The 18093-nt window shown below is 36.1% G+C and overlaps 5 protein-coding genes across 5 annotated transcripts in view; 3 read left to right on the forward strand and 2 right to left on the reverse strand.

Moving 5' to 3' along the window:
* Positions 1-1863: 1863 nt before the first annotated feature.
* LOTGIDRAFT_57544 (hypothetical protein) lies at positions 1864-2801 on the forward strand (the record flags this gene model as incomplete). The annotated part of the gene is made up of 2 exons (XM_009057622.1): positions 1864-2240; positions 2615-2801. Coding segments are annotated over 2 exons (564 nt in total), but the record flags the coding sequence as incomplete, so codon positions are not given.
* Positions 2802-8567: 5766 nt separating this feature from the next.
* LOTGIDRAFT_55162 (hypothetical protein) lies at positions 8568-11131 on the forward strand (the record flags this gene model as incomplete). The annotated part of the gene is made up of 5 exons (XM_009057623.1): positions 8568-8675; positions 9151-9347; positions 9670-9866; positions 10249-10365; positions 11070-11131. Coding segments are annotated over 5 exons (681 nt in total), but the record flags the coding sequence as incomplete, so codon positions are not given.
* A 1315-nt stretch (positions 11132-12446) lies between these two features.
* On the reverse strand, positions 12447-12809 carry LOTGIDRAFT_145316 (hypothetical protein; the record flags this gene model as incomplete). The annotated part of the gene is made up of 1 exon (XM_009057624.1): positions 12447-12809. A coding segment is annotated over one exon (363 nt), but the record flags the coding sequence as incomplete, so codon positions are not given.
* Positions 12810-14527: 1718 nt separating this feature from the next.
* LOTGIDRAFT_145328 (hypothetical protein) lies at positions 14528-15196 on the forward strand (the record flags this gene model as incomplete). Its single annotated transcript, XM_009057625.1, has 1 exon — positions 14528-15196. One exon carries the CDS (start codon positions 14528-14530, stop codon positions 15194-15196), a length of 669 nt encoding a protein of 222 aa, XP_009055873.1.
* Positions 15197-15625: 429 nt separating this feature from the next.
* Positions 15626-18093, reverse strand: part of LOTGIDRAFT_62010 (hypothetical protein) — a gene marked incomplete at both ends in the record, with an annotated part of 18513 nt that continues 16045 nt past the window's right edge. The window contains 2 exons of the mRNA XM_009057626.1: positions 15626-15748; positions 15923-16045. Coding sequence (XP_009055874.1) covers positions 15626-15748; positions 15923-16045 — 246 coding nt within the window. The remainder of the gene's footprint in view (positions 15749-15922; positions 16046-18093) is intronic.

An 18093-nucleotide genomic window follows, 5' to 3' on the forward strand; every position in this document is an offset into this window, starting at 1 on the left:
CACTCTTATTCATCTACTACCTCTTACGATTTCTTCCTCACTATGTACCACCGTCCTCACTACGTACCACCGTCCTTACTACGTACCACCGTCCTCACTACGTACCACCGTCCTCACTATGTACCACCGTCCTCACTATGTACCACCGTCCTCACTACGTACCACCGTCCTCACTATGTACCACCGTCCTCACTATGTACCACCGTCCTTACTACGTACCACCGTCCTCACTACGTACCACCGTCCTCACTACGTACCACCGTCCTCACTATGTACCACCGTCCTCACTATGTACCACCGTCCTCACTACGTACCACCGTCCTTACTACGTACCACCGTCCTCACTACGTACCACCGTCCTCACTACGTACCACAGTCCTCACTACGTACCACCGTCCTTCCTACGTACCACCGTCCTCACTACGTACAACCGTCTAGTGGCCCACCTAGATGTGTCCTAAGACTTCAATGGGTTGAGATCTCTCTGCCTAGGAAACATATACGCTCTCCTTCATTCTGACAACCTTCTGTAAGTCAATTTAGTGAATGTTAATGGACGATTTTGTTTTTTTTTTCTGGTGGTCAATTCATTCATTCATTCATTCATTCATTCATTCATTCATTCATTCATTCATTCATTCATTCATTCATTCATTCATTCATTCATTCATTCATTCATTCATTCATTCATTCATTCATTCATTCATTCTGGCTGTAGCCGAGGTTAATGAGTACAGTAGATTCTCGTGGTAAACAGGACTGGTCGATCTGTGCTATAAATAGATCAATTAAACCCACCAAGATCAATTAGTAGTTTATTTCTACCACAGTCAGGTTTAACAAGTTTAGATACAGGGTGGGTCACCTTCCATTGCTTCTCTATTAGCAAAGAAATGTCACGATTTATAGCGTTGACATCCCTTGAATTAAAAATAGACTGACCCCCGTCTCGCTTGATGGTTTTATAGCCGTCGATAGAGAAAGTTGGGTGTTTATATGTATAATAACATTTCGACTCGTGTCGACAAGAAACTTGATACACTCAGAGGCATAACTTGATACACCAGTATCACACTGAGAGAATTAACTCACGGATTACAGGATTAATGAGTAATTAGAATGGATTTAACGATAATTCTTTCTGTAGTTATCGGATTAGTGATGGTATTAGGATTAGCTTATAGAAAATATATCTCCAGGTAAGAGATCCACTTAAATAATTACTGTCCTAAATGATGCTAACTGGGCATGCTTTCTTTTTTTTAAGGACGCCTGACACCACTCCACAAATGGAATATGGCAAATAACCTCATCTTTGCAGAGAGTTCACAAGTTTATTGGGTATTACGTTTGTCAACTCAGCATCTCTTCTAGAGTGTTCACATGTTCATTGGGTATTCAGGTTTGTCAACTGAGCATCTCTTCTAGAGTGTTCAAATGTTCATTGGGTATTCAGGTTTGTCAACTGAGCATCTCTTCTAGAGTGTTCACATGTTCATTGGGTATTCAGGTTTGTCAACTCAGCATCTCTTCTAGAGTGTCTACATGTTTATTGGGTATTACGTTTGTCAACTCAGCATCTCCTCTAGAGTGTTCACATGTTCATTGGGTATTCAGGTTTGTCAACTCAGTATCTCTTCTAGAGTGTCTACATGTTTATTGGGTATTCAGGTTTATCAACTCAGCATCTCTTCTAGAGTGTCTACATGTTTATTTGGTATTCAGGTTTGTCAACTCAGCATCTCTTCTAGAGTGTCTACATGTTTATTGGGTATTCAGGTTTATCAATTCAGCATCTCTTCTAGAGTGTTCACATGTTTATTGGGTATTCAGGTTTATCAACTCAGCCTCTCTTCTAGAGTGTTCACATGTTTATTGGGTATTCAGGTTTATCAACTCAGCCTCTCTTCTAGAGTGTCTACATGTTTATTGGGTATTCAGGTTTATCAACTCAGCATCTCTTCTAGAGTGTCTACATGTTTATTGGGTATTCAGGTTTATCAACCCAGCATCTCTTCTAGAGTGTTCACATGTTTATTGGGTATTCAGGTTTATCAACTCAGCATCTCTTCTAGAGTGTTCACATGTTTATTGGGTATTCAGGTTTGTCAACTCAGCATCTCTTCTAGAGTGTCTACATGTTTATTGGGTATTCAGGTTTGTCAACTCAGCATCTCTTCTAGAGTGTCTACATGTTTATTGGGTATTCAGGTTTATCAACTCAGCATCTCTTCTAGAGTGTCTACATGTTAATTGGGTATTCAGGTTTGTCAACTCAGCATCTCTTCTAGAGTGTCTACATGTTTATTGGATATTCAGGTTTATCAACTCAGCATCTCTTCTAGAGTGTTCACATGTTTATTGGGTATTCAGGTTTGTCAACTCAGCATCTCTTCTAGAGTGTTCACATGTTTATTGGGTATTCAGGTTTATCAACTCAGCATCTCTTCTAGAGTGTCTACATGTTTATTGGGTATTCAGGTTTGTCAACTCAGTATCTCTTCTAGAGTGTTCACATGTTTATTGGGTATTCAGGTTTGTCAACTCAGCATCTCTTCTAGAGTGTTACATGTTTATTGGGTATTCAGGTTTGTCAACTCAGCATCTCTTCTAGAGTGTCTACATGTTTATTGGGTATTCAGGTTTGTCAACTCAGCATCTCTTCTAGAGTGTCTACATGTTTATTGGGTATTCAGGTTTGTCAACTCAGTATCTCTTCTAGAGTGTCTACATGTTTATTGGGTATTCAGGTTTGTCAACTCAGTATCTCTTCTAGAGTGTTCACATGTTTATTGGGTATTCGGGTTTGTCAACTCAGTATCTCTTCTAGAGTGTCTATATGTTTATTGGGTATTCAGGTTTATCAACTCAGCATCTCTTCTAGAGTGTTCACATGTTTATTGGGTATTCAGGTTTATCAACTCAGCATCTCTTCTAGAGTGTTCACATGTTTATTGGGTATTCAGGTTTGTCAACTCAGCATCTCTTCTAGAGTGTCTACATGTTTATTGGGTATTCAGGTTTTAGTAGAATTGTAGGAACCACAGATGTAAAATTAGAATGATGTAAATTGATGTTATCACTGTCCCCTGATAAACATAAAGAAATTAGAAAACTTCTTTACAATCTGTTTAAATATACCGAAAATAAAAAAACAGAAGAGATATTTGTTCACTTCGCTTTTAAAGCTGATTCAAAACAGGTTCGAATCTTCTAATTTTAACCCTTCACACGTATACACCACATTAACTCTTTTCATGTGTAAATTGTATTGTTTGGGGTTAAAGCGTGGGGTGATGATATATTTACAGGGAGGGTGTATTGTTGACAGGGAGGGTGTATTGTTTGTTGACCTGGCTGGGACCTCACATCTAATATTTCTCGTTTATGGTTTATTTCATTGAAATATCTTATAGATGATATAACTCATACCGAGTTGTCAAACCTAAATACCAAATAAACAATATTAACTATGTGGACTCCCTGAATGAGGTGTCGAGATGTCAAACTTAAATACCAAATAAACAATATTAACTATGTGGACTCCCTGAAAGAGGTGTCGAGTTGTCAAACTTAAATACTAAATAAACAATATTAACTATGTGGACTCCCTGAAAGAGGTGTCGAGTTGTCAAACTTAAATACCAAATAAACAATATTAACTATGTGGACTCCCTGAAAGAGGTGTCGAGTTGTCAAACTTAAATACTAAATAAACAATATTAACTATGTGGACTCCCTGAAAGAGGTGTCGAGATGTCAAACTTAAATACTAAATAAACAATATTAACTATGTGGACTCCCTGAAAGAGGTGTCGAGATGTCAAACTTAAATACCAAATAAACAATATTAACTATGTGGACTCCCTGAAAGAGGTGTCGAGTTGTCAAACCTAAATACCAAATAAACAATATTAACTATGTGGACTCCCTGAAAGAGGTGTCGAGATGTCAAACTTTAATACCAAATAAACAATATTAACTATGTGGACTCCCTGAAAGAGGTGTCGAGATGTCAAACTTAAATACCAAATAAACAATATTAACTATGTGGACTCCCTGAAAGAGGTGTCGAGTTGTCAAACCTAAATACCAAATAAACAATATTAACTATGTGGACTCCCTGAAAGAGGTGTCGAGATGTCAAACTTAAATACCAAATAAACAATATTAACTATGTGGACTCCCTGAAAGAGGTGTCGAGTTGTCAAACCTAAATACCAAATAAACAATATTAGCTATGTGCACTCCCTGAAAGAGGTGTCGAGATGTCAAACTTAAATACCAAATAAACAATATTAACTATGTGGACTCCCTGAAAGAGGTGTCGAGATGTCAAACTTAAATACCAAATAAACAATATTAACTATGTGGACTCCCTGAAAGAGGTGTCGAGATGTCAAACTTAAATGTGACTTCACTTCTTATCATTATGTGCCTTCACTTCTTATCATTATGTTCCTTCACTTCTTATCATTATGTGCCTTCACTTCTTATCATTATGTGCCTTCACTTCTTATCATTATGTGCCTTCACTTCCTTATCATTATGTGCCTTCACTTCTTATCATTATGTGCCTCACTTCTTATCATTATGTGCTTCACTTCTTATCATTATGTGCCTTCACTTCTTATCATTATGTGCCTTCACTTCTTATCATTATGTGCCTTCACTTCTTATCATTATGTGCCTTCACTTCTTATCATTATGTGCCTTCACTTCTTATCATTATGTGCCTTCACTTCTTATCATTATGTGCCTTCACTTCTTATCATTATGTGCCTGAGGATGACGGGAGAAAAAACTTAAACCAGTGATTGTTGTTCTATAAAGCTGTGTCTATATATTGTATTTACATTTGCTAAATGCCACTCAAAGATTTTAAATTCTATGTTCATTGTATGAGGTAGTATTCCTGTTAAGGTGTAGAACAGTGAAGAGGTGAAAGACTATTTTAGTGTAATGTATTGTATATAAGGTGTTTTAAAATATTTCTGTTTCAATATTTTAACAATACCGCCCCCATCTCAAACTTTCTTTATTGTCTACCAGTACTTGCACTGGATGACCTTTGAATCTACTTTCATTTTATTTCTTGTATAGTAGTTATTCATCTCGGTTATCCAGCGCCGTGTTATAATCCGGTATATATTGATGATCTGGTTGTTCAAGTGTAATAATCTAATTGAGTAGGAGAAAGGGCGATGAAATGTATTTTAGGATGATAAAATATCGACATCACCAACTCTCACTGATTCTTTTATATTATTTTTCTTAGTTTAATATATTTTAAAGGTACTCTACCTCTCTGTATGAACATAAAATTTATAATCTCAAACTTGGTCAATAAGAGTATATATTTATCAGTTAGACTTACCAGGTGTCATAACTAAACAATAGAATCTCTATATAACATGATATATCTATTAAACTAAATAATTATTGAAATACACTTCTAAACATGTTTCAAAATTACTTAGTTTTATGAATTATTACTTAGTTTATTGAATTATTACTTAGTTTTATGAATTATTACTTAGTTTATTGAATTATTACTTAGTTTAGTGAATTATTACTTAGTTTAATGAATTATTACTTAGTGTAATGAATTATTACTTAGTTTAATGAATTATTACTTAGTTTAATGAATTATTACTTAGTTTAATGAATTATTACTTAGTGTAATGAATTATTACTTAGTATAATGAATTATTACTTAGTTTAATGAATTATTACTTAGTTTAATGAATTATTACTCAGTTTTATAGATTTATTAGATTATAGAGAGATTCTGTTGTATAGTTATAACACCAGGTAAGTCTACTGGTGAAGAAAGACTGATTTTAACCAAGTTTAAAAATCATAATATTTTGGTAATTCTAAGTGGAAGTATATCTTTAGAATATCTTTATTTAATATCCAATTGAAGTTTCCTGTGTTTCGTCAATCCCCATTTCTCTCGTATTAAAGATATTATTATAGTATACTAAGAAATACTACCTCTTAGAATGGACGTAAAATTTAACTTCTCAGACTTGGTCAATGAGAGAATAATTTCAGTTGGACTTACCCTGATATCTGATGCCTATGCCAGTGCTATCGAGGGTCGGCCCGGTGTCGACTCTCACCCCCTAATACCTAAACCTAGTTCCTGTATGCCATCTGAATATCACGGCGGGGGACTTGGGTTTAGGGCCAGACATAAAATGTCGATATTCACGGCAGTTTTGGGTCTCTAGTTTTTAAGAATTTTCACCATGAGCCATTCACGAGTCTTACACGACATTGCCGTATATTCTACAATGTTCCTGTGTCTTACATGGTAACTAAACCACAGTCGAGGGAGTAAACTTAACTTTCAGAGTATCAGGGAAAAACATACACCTTGCCTGTATTGTATATAAATAGAAAATACTTAGTAGAAATATGTTTATCAACAAGTTAATTAATTACCTGTCAAAATTCTCGACATGTCTCCTTCATCATGACGTCATAACATCTTACACCTGTACAGTGCATTTCCTTGTCAAGCTAATCCACTAAGTCTCTCTCTGTCCATTCTTCAGACATGACTATCCCACCAAGTCTCTCTCTGTCCATTCTTCAGACATGACTAACCCACAAAGTCTCTCTCTGTCCATTCTTCAGACAAGACTAACCCAGCAAGTCTCTCTCAGTCCATTCTTCAGACATGACTAACCCACCAAGTCTCTCTCAGTCCATTCTTCAGACATGACTAACCCACTAAGTCTCGCTCTGTCCATTCTTCAGACATGACTAACCCACCAAGTCTCTCTCAGTCCATTCTTCAGACATGACTAACCCACCAAATCTTTCTCTGTCCATTCTTCAGACATGACTAACCCACTAAGTCTCTCTCTGTCCATTCTTCAGACATGACTAACCCACCAAGTCTCTCTCTGTCCATTCTTCAGACATGACTAACCCACCAAATCTTTCTCTGTCCATTCTTCAGACATGACTAACCCACCAAGTCTCTCTCTGTCCATTCTTCAGACATGACTAACCCACCAAGTCTCTCTCTGTCCATTCTTCAGACATGACTAACCCACCAAGTCTCTCTCTGTCCATTCTTATTAATTGTGGTAATTAAACTTGGAATTAATGATAATGGGAAAGAAAATTATAGTCACTACTGAGACTTTGCCTGACAGAATCAAAACGATACGTTTAGGACATGCGACCTAACCCCTAACTCTTAACTTAGAACTGTAATAGATCTTTTTCTTTTTTCAACTTGCCATGTTTCATAATATCCATCTTCTAATGCTATTTTTCCACTGTTTTTTTGTTGTTGATTAATATGATGTTTATCCAAAGATCAGAGTTTAAAGTGCACAGAACCCGGATTAACGAACATTTAATTATCAACACACATTTTGTTTATTCAAATTAAATAACTTAAAACTTATATTCCCTGTGCCTGTTCTTCGTAACTTTGTCATTAGTACATTCCCTGAGGTTCCCTGAGGTGAAAGCAATAACTATACGAGGAATTACGATGGTCTATATTCTGTCATTTAGATTGAGAGCTGTGAGCAATCGTTCTATTGAGAGCTGTGAGCCATCGGTCTATTGAGAGCTGTGAGCCATCGTTCTATTGAGAGCTGTGAGCAATCGTTCTATTGAGAGCTGTGAGCCATCGGTCTATTGAGAGCTGTGAGCAATCAGTCTATTGAGAGCTGTGAGCCATCGGTCTATTGAGAGCTGTGAGCAATCAGTCTATTGAGAGCTGTGAGCCATCGTTCTATTGAGAGCTGTGAGCAATCAGTCTATTGAGAGCTGTGAGCCATCGTTCTATTGAGAGCTGTGTGCCATCGGTCTATTGAGAGCTGTGAGCCATCGTTCTATTGAGAGCTGTGTGCCATCAGTCTATTGAGAGCTGTGAGCCATCGGTCTATTGAGAGCTGTGAGCCATCAGTCTATTGAGAGCTGTGAGCCATCGGTCTATTGAGAGCTGTGAGCCATCGGTCTATTGAGAGCTGTGAGCCATCAGTCTATTGAGAGCTGTGAGCCATCGTTCTATTGAGAGCTGTGTGCCATCGTTCTATTGAGAGCTGTGTGCCATCGGTCTATTGAGAGCTGTGTGCCATCGGTCTATTGAGAGCTGTGAGCCATCAGTCTATTGAGAGCTGTGAGCCATCGGTCTATTGAGAGCTGTGAGCCATCGGTCTATTGAGAGCTGTGAGCCATCAGTCTATTGAGAGCTGTGAGCCATCGGTCTATTGAGAGCTGTGAGCCATCGTTCTATTGAGAGCTGTGTGCCATCGGTCTATTGAGAGCTGTGAGCCATCGGTCTATTGAGAGCTGTGAGCCATCGGTCTATTGAGAGCTGACACCCGTCTATTGAGAGCTGAGAGCTGACATCGGTCTACTTAGAGAAGGAATTTTATTTTGTTTACAAATAAAAACATCGGCCTGATACTTGATACACAGGGTTAGTGGAATCACTTGAAGGCCCGTATCCAAACTTAGTTTCTTGAGAAATAGTAACAGGAAATGACGTATTATATTACAGAACTATAAAAAGAAAGAAGTATCCAACTGACACTGTGATTGTCCACCAACTGGGAGCCGGTCCATATTGTCCTAGTTTATCTCCCTTTGTTATCAAACTCGAGACCTTTCTTAGAATAAACAACATTCCATATAAGGTAAGCATTTCGTTTCGTTTCGTTTCGTTTCGTTTCGTTTCGTTTCGTTTCGTTTCGTTTCGTTTCGTTTCGTTTCGTTTCGTTTCGTTTCGTTTGAGGCATTTTTACGCACTTAAATCTGATTCGATTATCCTAATCAGAATGACGTCACAAATCGAATCTGATTTATACTGCAGGATAAATGAACATTATACTATTTATAGTTTCCAAGATGGTGGCAAGGCAGGAAGAAATTTTCTATACCTCTCCTGATCAAGTTGAACTTTGACATGTTGGACGCCATTACTAAAGCGGAAGTTAACAGAGCTACGGCGCTCCAAAGTTGATTTACTCGATTAATGTATATCGATTTGATTCGCTGCTACAATAAATGCGCTGATTACCATATTCAAATTTGATTTGATACAGGAAAAGTGGTTTTTAGACCAAATCGAATCAGATTAACTCCGGATAAATTCGACTTTGATTCTTACAGAACGAGTATGATCGAGTGATGTCGAGTAAAGGGAAAACCCCCTGGATTCAATACAATGATGACGTCATACCAGACTCGCACTTCGTTATAGAATATTTAAAGGAAAAGTTTCCAGTAAAAATAAACGAGAGATTGAGTAATGAAAAAAAAGCTATTGGAGCATCTTTTACTAAATTAGTCGAGGATCATCTTTACTGGTAGGTTCACCTTTAACCTCAACTAACCAGCTTGACCTCGGACCATGACCCGGGTTCTAGACGTCTAAATTTACGAATAGACAAATAATAATATTCGGTGTGGCATCTACCTAGTGTACTATATCTGCCGTGATAATATCGACATACTGTTATCATACTTAATTATCCATTAACAACAGAGTCAGAGACCAACTCAGAACAAACTTTTCAAATTATAGCGCTAAAAGGGGGACAACTCTAGTTTTTCACTAGTTTTCACAACTATTAATAAATTGAGACTATAATGTCAGCAATAAATGTCGAATAACTTTCTCTTTTTTAGGGGTTTGTTATTATGGAGGGCCGTGTACGACAAAAAGAAGACAGTATTTCGCCTGGTTGGGCTGAATTCTATAATATTATGGATATTTGAGCAGAAAGCTAAGTGGGCGTGTCACTGTCACGGTCTAGGTCGCCATACCCAGCAGGAAACAATTCAACTTATTCTAGATGATATTAGATTCCTCTCTCATACTTTAGGTAGGTTACTGTCACGGTCTAGGTTACCATACCCAGCAGGAAACAATTCAACTTATTCTAGATTAAAGAACTATCGACAGTTATTTTCCTTCTATGTTTTTTTTTCAATGTCCGTCATTCAGGTGCAAGCAAGTATGACCCTAACCCTATCTACTCTTCCCTAACCCTAACTCTAACCCTATCTACTCTTCTACACACTTAATGCCACTTTTCATTATGAAATACTTATTTATAATAATGATATACTTCATTATGTGAAAAGTTCATTAGCTGCTACCAATATCTTGTATGGATTCCGGGTTTCGTTTAACTTGGTACTTGCTACTTATGATTCTAAAAATCTATGTGTTTTTTTTGATAAAACTGTATTTCTTTGATTCAGGAGACAAAAAGTATTTTCTGGGTGAGTTTGTAACTGAAGCTGATTGTAGTATTTTTGGTCAGTTGTGTCAGATAGTGTGGCAGTCACCAGATTCTCCCATGGAGAAAACTATAAAAGGTGGGTTGTCTCCCTGTACTACATTACATTGCACTTCGTATTCCGTTTTTAATAGAGTCTGGGGTAGTAGAATAAGTCATATGTTCTAAAAGTCAAGATTACAACTGAAAAGTCAAGCTTGTTTCATAGCTTGTTGGTAACCCCTAACCCTAACCCTAACCCTAAAACAGCGATACAGTCATCACCCTGGTATAAAGCCTGAAAAACTGCAAGCTTTTACCTTTTAAAAACAAAATTTACAGCGTCAGAAAACTTTCTCTTTGTGGTCGCCGTCATCTTATCGCGGGATATTTTGTGATTTGAATTCATAGAGGATCTTAAATGACTACTTGTGTAATATCAAATTTATGAAATTAGTGGCCAGATTTAATATTACCAGATTTAATATTACCAGATTTAATATTACCCGAGCCTTGTACATTAATAAATGACCTAATCTCCTTGTCAAAAAACCTGTGCAACGAGTATATATCGTTTTTATGAACCCGTGTTATGTACCGGAGAACGGAGACTTATTAGGTCGAGTCGTAGTAAGAACTATACAGAAGCTTCGTATGAAGAGCTGTCAGTTCAAACACCAAGCCACGCCTCCAATAACTGTCTTTGATACTTCAAGGCTACAATTGAAATACATTTTAGCTACTCTTGCCACAAGTCAATGTAGTTGATGTCATTCAATTTCTCTGATTTTCTTCTCTTTTCAGAAAAATACCCAAATTTAATAGAATACTGTCAACGAATGAAAACCAAATACTGGCCAGATTGGGAGGAGCTTATAACTCACGAATCTGTCAGTTATAACCACACAAACTAAATGAGGGTGCCAATCATAATCATATCAGCTAAATATGAGAGGAACGTATCTGTTAATTATAATCACGTTCTATATAACGGTAATAACTCTTCTGTTTTCATGGTTGATTGGTAGACAATTTAACGTGCTATATAATCCTCGGTAGTTGTTAGTAATCTCAGTAGGGCGAGCTTGCCTCTCACGTGTCTGTCATTCATGAAGCGTGACAGAGGGAGGAGCTTATCTTCTAACATATCTGTCCATCACGAATCGTGACAGAGGGAGGAGCTTGTGATGAACAGACGAAAGGCAGGAATTGATATGGACGGAAAAGAAAAACTAGAAAGTGATCTTTGAAAGATGATTTACTATTTACATCATAAATTATTGTCTATTTTAACAATACACAACTTTTTCGTTTCAAAATATATTTTTATTCGTTCACCCCTCCCTCCTCTTTCTTAATTCATTTACTAGAGATGAAAATTAAACCGAGATCAAAGTGTATATGTACCCTGGATAGTGGGAAGAGAGATTTTGATTTTTCCTACAGTCCTAGGGTGGTTCGAACACTTCACGAAGAAGTAGGAAGAACTATCTGTTGCGATGTCGAGGAAGGTTAAAATGAACAGAAATATAAAATGAATCATTTTTTTTATCATAACACAACATTAATGAAAGCTTTTTTTTCAATAAAAAGACAAAAATTCAGCCGTTGGGATACAAGTAGACCCAATTGTGAGAACCGAAAACAAGACTACAATCTAACAGTACACAGCGGTTTTTATCTGCAGGAGCGACAACATATAAGTTTTTTTTTGTGTGTGTACTGCTAGAATGGGACCGAGTCTCCGGAAGGTTATTATTCCTCGTTGATAAAGCCAGTCGTAGGGTGATATCGTGTATTCTGAAAGTGTAAACATGACCTGTCATCCACCATAGAACTTATTGAAGTTTTCTAACACTCTTATAATATCATCTAATCCGAGGAATTCTGACCTAATCCGACAACTGATTTTAATATCAGTCAAATACCCGGTATTTTAACATCTAAAATTATAGTCTAAACTTCCTTGGTAATTTTATCAAATTTCGTCGTGTATAACAGACGGATAATAATTACCAAATTTCATAAAATTATCATCAGTCATTTCGAAAAATTCATTCAACAGGATTGTGTTCAGGAAATAATTAACAAAACAAAATATCTAGGATATTTAAGATTAACAATTGTTTGGAGATTTCTTGATTTCGAGTTTTCAGTTGGAAAGGCTTCCATATACCATCTTTATGATTCCACTGTATCAATACAAGATAAAATATAGCTTAATGATACATCAATACAAGATAAAAGATGGCTTAATGATACACCGATACAAGATGAAAGATGGATTAATGATACATCGATACAAGATAAAAGATGGCTTAACGATACATCGATACAAGATGAAAGATGGATTAATGATACATCGATACAAGATAAAATATAGCTTAATGATACATCGATACAAGATAAAAGATGGCTTAATGATACATCGATACAAGATGAAATATAGCTTAATGATACATCGATACAAGATAAAAGATGGCTTAATGATACATCGATACAAGATAAAGTATGGCTTAACGATACATCGATACAAGATGAAAGATGGATTAATTATACATGGATACAAGATAAAAGATGGCTTAATGATACATCGATACAAGATAAAAGATGGATTAATTATACATGGATACAAGATACAAGATAGATGTTTGATACATGGATACAAGATACAAGATACAAGATATAAGATTGCTTAATGATACATCGATACAAGATGGATGTTTGCTAGATGGAGAAATGAGATGGAATTATAAAATACTAGTATGAAATGAAAGAAACATAATAACGAGACACGAATTAAAAAAGGAAAATGAAATAAAACAATCATGAGATGAAATAAAATGACGATACTTGTAATGAATATAAAGTTTGAATCAGATATATGTGTCTTTATGTATTAGAAAAAAGCGAAGAGATAATAATTCAAATGATATTTGAAATTTTATTCTAACATCATAATTATTTCACTATTCTATTTTACTGGTTAATATAGATAATATATAGTTTGTCATGGAAATATGTCACGCATCCCATAATATAACGTTACAAAGTTACGCTTCACTTTATATTACGTCACACTCGTCACGCATCACGTTTTTTAACACCACATATCACGTGATATACCGTCACAACCGTCACGCATCATCACAACCGTCACGTATCACGTAATATAACGTCATAACATTGCTTTTCAAATGTCACATAATAACCGTCAAAACAGCGGTAAACACAGCGTGAGTCAAGAAGATGCGTTTTCATCTTTTTAATTAGGAGTCAAGATTTCAACTTGATATCACAGAAATCACGGCACGTATTTCCTTCAAAATTTCACATTAGCTCGGCATCTCGAGTCCCATCCGTCACAGTTTTAAAATAACTTTTGACTTTGTGATAAAAGAAACTGGTTGATTGGGACTACTTGTATCCTTGACTGATTCGTTAATCGTTGTCCGTGGGCGGGCCGAGTTCAAGTTCATAAAAGTTCCAAATGTCAGATTTCGTAGTCCACAAATCCAGTTCCAGTCGTAAGGTAATACAAATTGATCGCGAGTCAGTAAAGACATAGCCGTGGTCATCAGGGTAAGTACAAATCATGCTAAAATAACGTCCGTAAAAAAGCCAAAGACTTAGCACGTCACTAAATTAAGCTATAAAATAAAACAGCATCTTTTTGCTGAAAGGATTGTCCATAAAGATTGCCGAGGTCGTCAAGATGGGTGAAGTAACTGTAATCTATCAAATAGGAGGTAACTCTGGTCTATACCCAGCATTCCACACTGGCTGCATGGTTACAGATCTTCAGATTCTCGTCAAATCTCGTGCCAGCAGGACAGGCCATTCTGATTGGTCCATAATCCATCCAGGCTCCCGGTAGACACATGATAAATCTCTCACAAGAACCTGGATCAGAAAACATTCCAACACCGAGTCTAGTACAGTCACTACTTCCGGCTGAAAAATATAATGACCAAACCAAAATGTTAATAATTAATGAAGTCATTTTTAATGCCAGAAATATTTAAAACATTTACGTAAAGTTCGTAATTCCTTTTCGTAGGTGCCACTTTAACACTAGGTGTCTCCTACATATTCTAAAGGTTTCAATTAAATATATCGAGTCATTATAAATCCAAACACCAAAACTAGGTCAAACTGCTTAATTAACAATTAGCACTCTCTGTTTTTAATGAACTCTTTTAAAACCAATTCAGTTTGACCAAGTAGATATATAGATATAAATACATACGATGTTTTTGATAATGATAATTTTGCATACTGTTTTCATACTGTTATCATACTGTTTTCATACGGTTTTCATACTGTTATCATACTGTTATCATACTGTTTTCATACTGTTATCATACTGTTATCATACTGTTATCATACTGTTATCATACTGTTTTCATACTGTTTTCATACTGTTTTCATACTGTTATCATACTGTTTTCATACTGTTTTCATACTGTTATCATACTGTTATCATACTGTTATCATACTGTTATCATACTGTTATCATACTGTTTTCATACAGTTTTCATACTGTTTTCATACTGTTATCATACTGTTATCATACTGTTATCATACTGTTATCATACTGTTTTCATACTGTTATCATACTGTTTACATACTGTTTTCATACTGTTATCATACTGTTATCATACTGTTTTCATACTGTTTTCATACTGTTTTCATACTGTTTTCATACTGTTATCATACTGTTTACATACTGTTTTCATACTGTTTTCATACTGTTTTCATACTGTTATCATACTGTTATCATACTGTTATCATACTGTTTTCATACTGTTTTCATACTGTTATCATACTGTTATCATACTGTTATCATACTGTTTTCATACTGTTTTCATACTGTTTTCATACGTTTGCTAGATTTTGAATTACAGATTACAATTAAGACAGACATGTAATTTTGTTATAGTGAAAAATTATTTACCTGCAGACGGCTGTTTGGTTCCCGGTTTTTGCCACGGGGACTTTTTCCACGGCCTGATGGTTTGTTCATCAAATACTGGACGCTGTGTTGTATGAGTCTGGATAACTTGACTACTGCTCGGTCTTCCAGTCGGTCGAGCGTTCCAATGACGTGGTGTGGTTTTCTTTTCGATGACATTCTCTCCCGAATTCTGGTCGTCCCGGGATTTTTTGGGGGTTTTGTACCATTTATTCCTCCAGTGTGGACCCCGGGTGAATAATGGTCGTCTGATTTTCTTGGGGCCACTGGTTTGATGTTTGATGTAATCACGGGTTGGTTTGTCGATGGGTTGTGGGGCGAAGCTAGGTAGAATCCTCTGGGTAGTGGTAGCATGAGCAGTCTGAGATTTACCTCCGTACGGCTGTAAAACTTTTACTATAGTAGAGAGGAGAGGATATTCGCCTCGTCCACAAGTTCCACCAAAATCATCCATTTCTACGGACCAGACGAACGCACCGGCCAGATCGCGCTTGTTGATATTTTCTGCCTGAAATTATAAATAACGGATCATCTCAGCCTCCTTTTCCAAACTGTAATGGGTACAGACTATGTGAGGAAGTAGGGGCGGGGAGGTGTTATCAAGAGATTTCACCAACAATCAGCTTGTAAATCCGCAAGATCCAAAGTGGCTATGTAAAGTCATTGTCAAGGTTCTTCCTACCTTTAGTTTGACACTCTCCATGTTCTCGAAGCCTGCCCACTGATCTCCGCCGTACACGTAAGGTACACCCTGATCGTCTATCCACTCCGTCTTCCAACCGTGTCGGTTTATATTCTCACAAATCTATTAAAAAACAAATTATTGGAAATCTGGAGTGAAAATAGATAAAAAAAATTTACCTAGATCTATAGTAATAGAAAAGCTGGTACATTACCGGCAGTTGTCACACCATGATGTTAAAATAGAGAAGGATTTGACTTCTTTCAACAAAATAACTGAACTTTACAGTGTAATTGTGGTGTATTACCCATATTAATCACACCATGCTGGTAAATTAGTAAAAAGGTTAAATATGGTAGTTGTATATAGTATTAAACAATAACAGTTTTAAGATAATAATCACTCATCACTAAGTAAGAAAAAAAAATACCCATATTCAAAACCCTGAATAAAACATGCGGGTTGAGGTTTGTATACAATTTATTCTTTTTACCTGCGATATGTTCCCGTACTCCGAGTTTACTGGGATCTTGTTTTAGTCTTTCTGATTCTATCAGAATCCGACAATAATGACATTTAATATCTAATAGAGCTGATCTTTTGACCTATCATAGATTGATCTTTTGTCCTATCACAGGCTGACCTTTTGTCCTGTCACAGGCTGATCTTTTGACCTATTACAGATTGATCTTTTGTCCTATCACAGGCTGATCTTTTGACCTATCACAGGCTGATCTTTTGACCTATCACAGATTGATCTTTTGACCTATCACAGGCTGACCTTTTGTCCTATCACAGATTGATCTTTTGACCTATCACAGGCTGATCTTTTGACCTATCACAGACTGACCTTTTGTCCTATCACAGATTGATCTTTTGACCTATCACAGGCTGATCTTTTGACCTATCACAGGCTGACCTTTTGTCCTATCACAGATTGATCTTTTGACCTATCACAGGCTGATCTTTTGACCTATCACAGATTGATCTTTTGACCTATCACAGGCTGACCTTTTGTCCTATCACAGATTGATCTTTTGACCTATCACAGATTGATCTTTTGACCTATCACAGATTGATCTTTTGACCTATCACAGATTGATCTTTTGACCTATCACAGATTGATCTTTTGACCTATCACAGATTGATCTTTTGACCTGTCACAGGCTGACCTTTTGACCTATCACAGATTGATCTTTTGACCCATCACAGACTGACCTTTTGTCCTATCACAGATTGATCTTTTGACCTATCACAGATTGATCTTTTGACCTATCACAGATTGATCTTTTGTCCTGTCACAGGCTGATCTTTTGACCTATCACAGGTTGATGTTTTGACCTATCACAGGCTGATGTTTTGTCCTATCACAGATTGATCTTTTGACCTATCACAGATTGATCTTTTGTCCTGTCACAGACTGATCTTTTGTCCTATCACAGGCTGATGTTTTGACCTATTACAGGCTGATCTTTTGACCTATTACAGACTGATCTTTTGATCTTTCATAGGCTGATCTTTTGACCTATCATAGGCTGATCTTTTGACCCATCACAGGCTAATCTTTTGACCCATCACAGGCTAATCTTTTGACCTGTCAAAGACTAGATTTAGAATGGTAAAAACTAGATTAAGAATGGTAAAAACTAGATAAAAAATGGAAAAAATAGATTTGAAATTGTAAAAACTAAATTCAGAATGGTAAAATCTAGACTTAGAATGCTAAAAAAGAGATTTGAAATTGTAAAAACTAGATTTAGAATGGCCAAAAACTAATTTCAAAATGGTAAAAACTAGATTAAGAATGGTAAAAATTAGATTTTGAAAGTTAAAAACTAATTTAAGAATGGTAAAAAACTAGAATTAGAATGGTTAAAAACTACATTAGGAATGGTAAAAAAAAGAATTAAAATGGTTAAAAACTAGATTAAGAATGGTAAAAACTAGAATTAGAATGGTTGAAAACTAGATTAAGAATGGTAAAAACTAGAATTAGAATGGTAGAAACTAGATTCAGAATGGTAACAACTAATTTTAGAATGGTAAAAACTAGAATTAGAATGGTTAAAAACTAGATTAAGAATGGTTAAAAACTAGATTAAGAATGGCAAAAACTAGAATTAGAATGGTAGAAACTAGATTTAGAATGGTAAAAATCAGATTTGAAAGTA

This window comes from Lottia gigantea (assembly GCF_000327385.1).
Source record: "Lottia gigantea unplaced genomic scaffold LOTGIsca_306, whole genome shotgun sequence".
Taxonomy (NCBI): domain Eukaryota; kingdom Metazoa; phylum Mollusca; class Gastropoda; family Lottiidae; genus Lottia; species Lottia gigantea.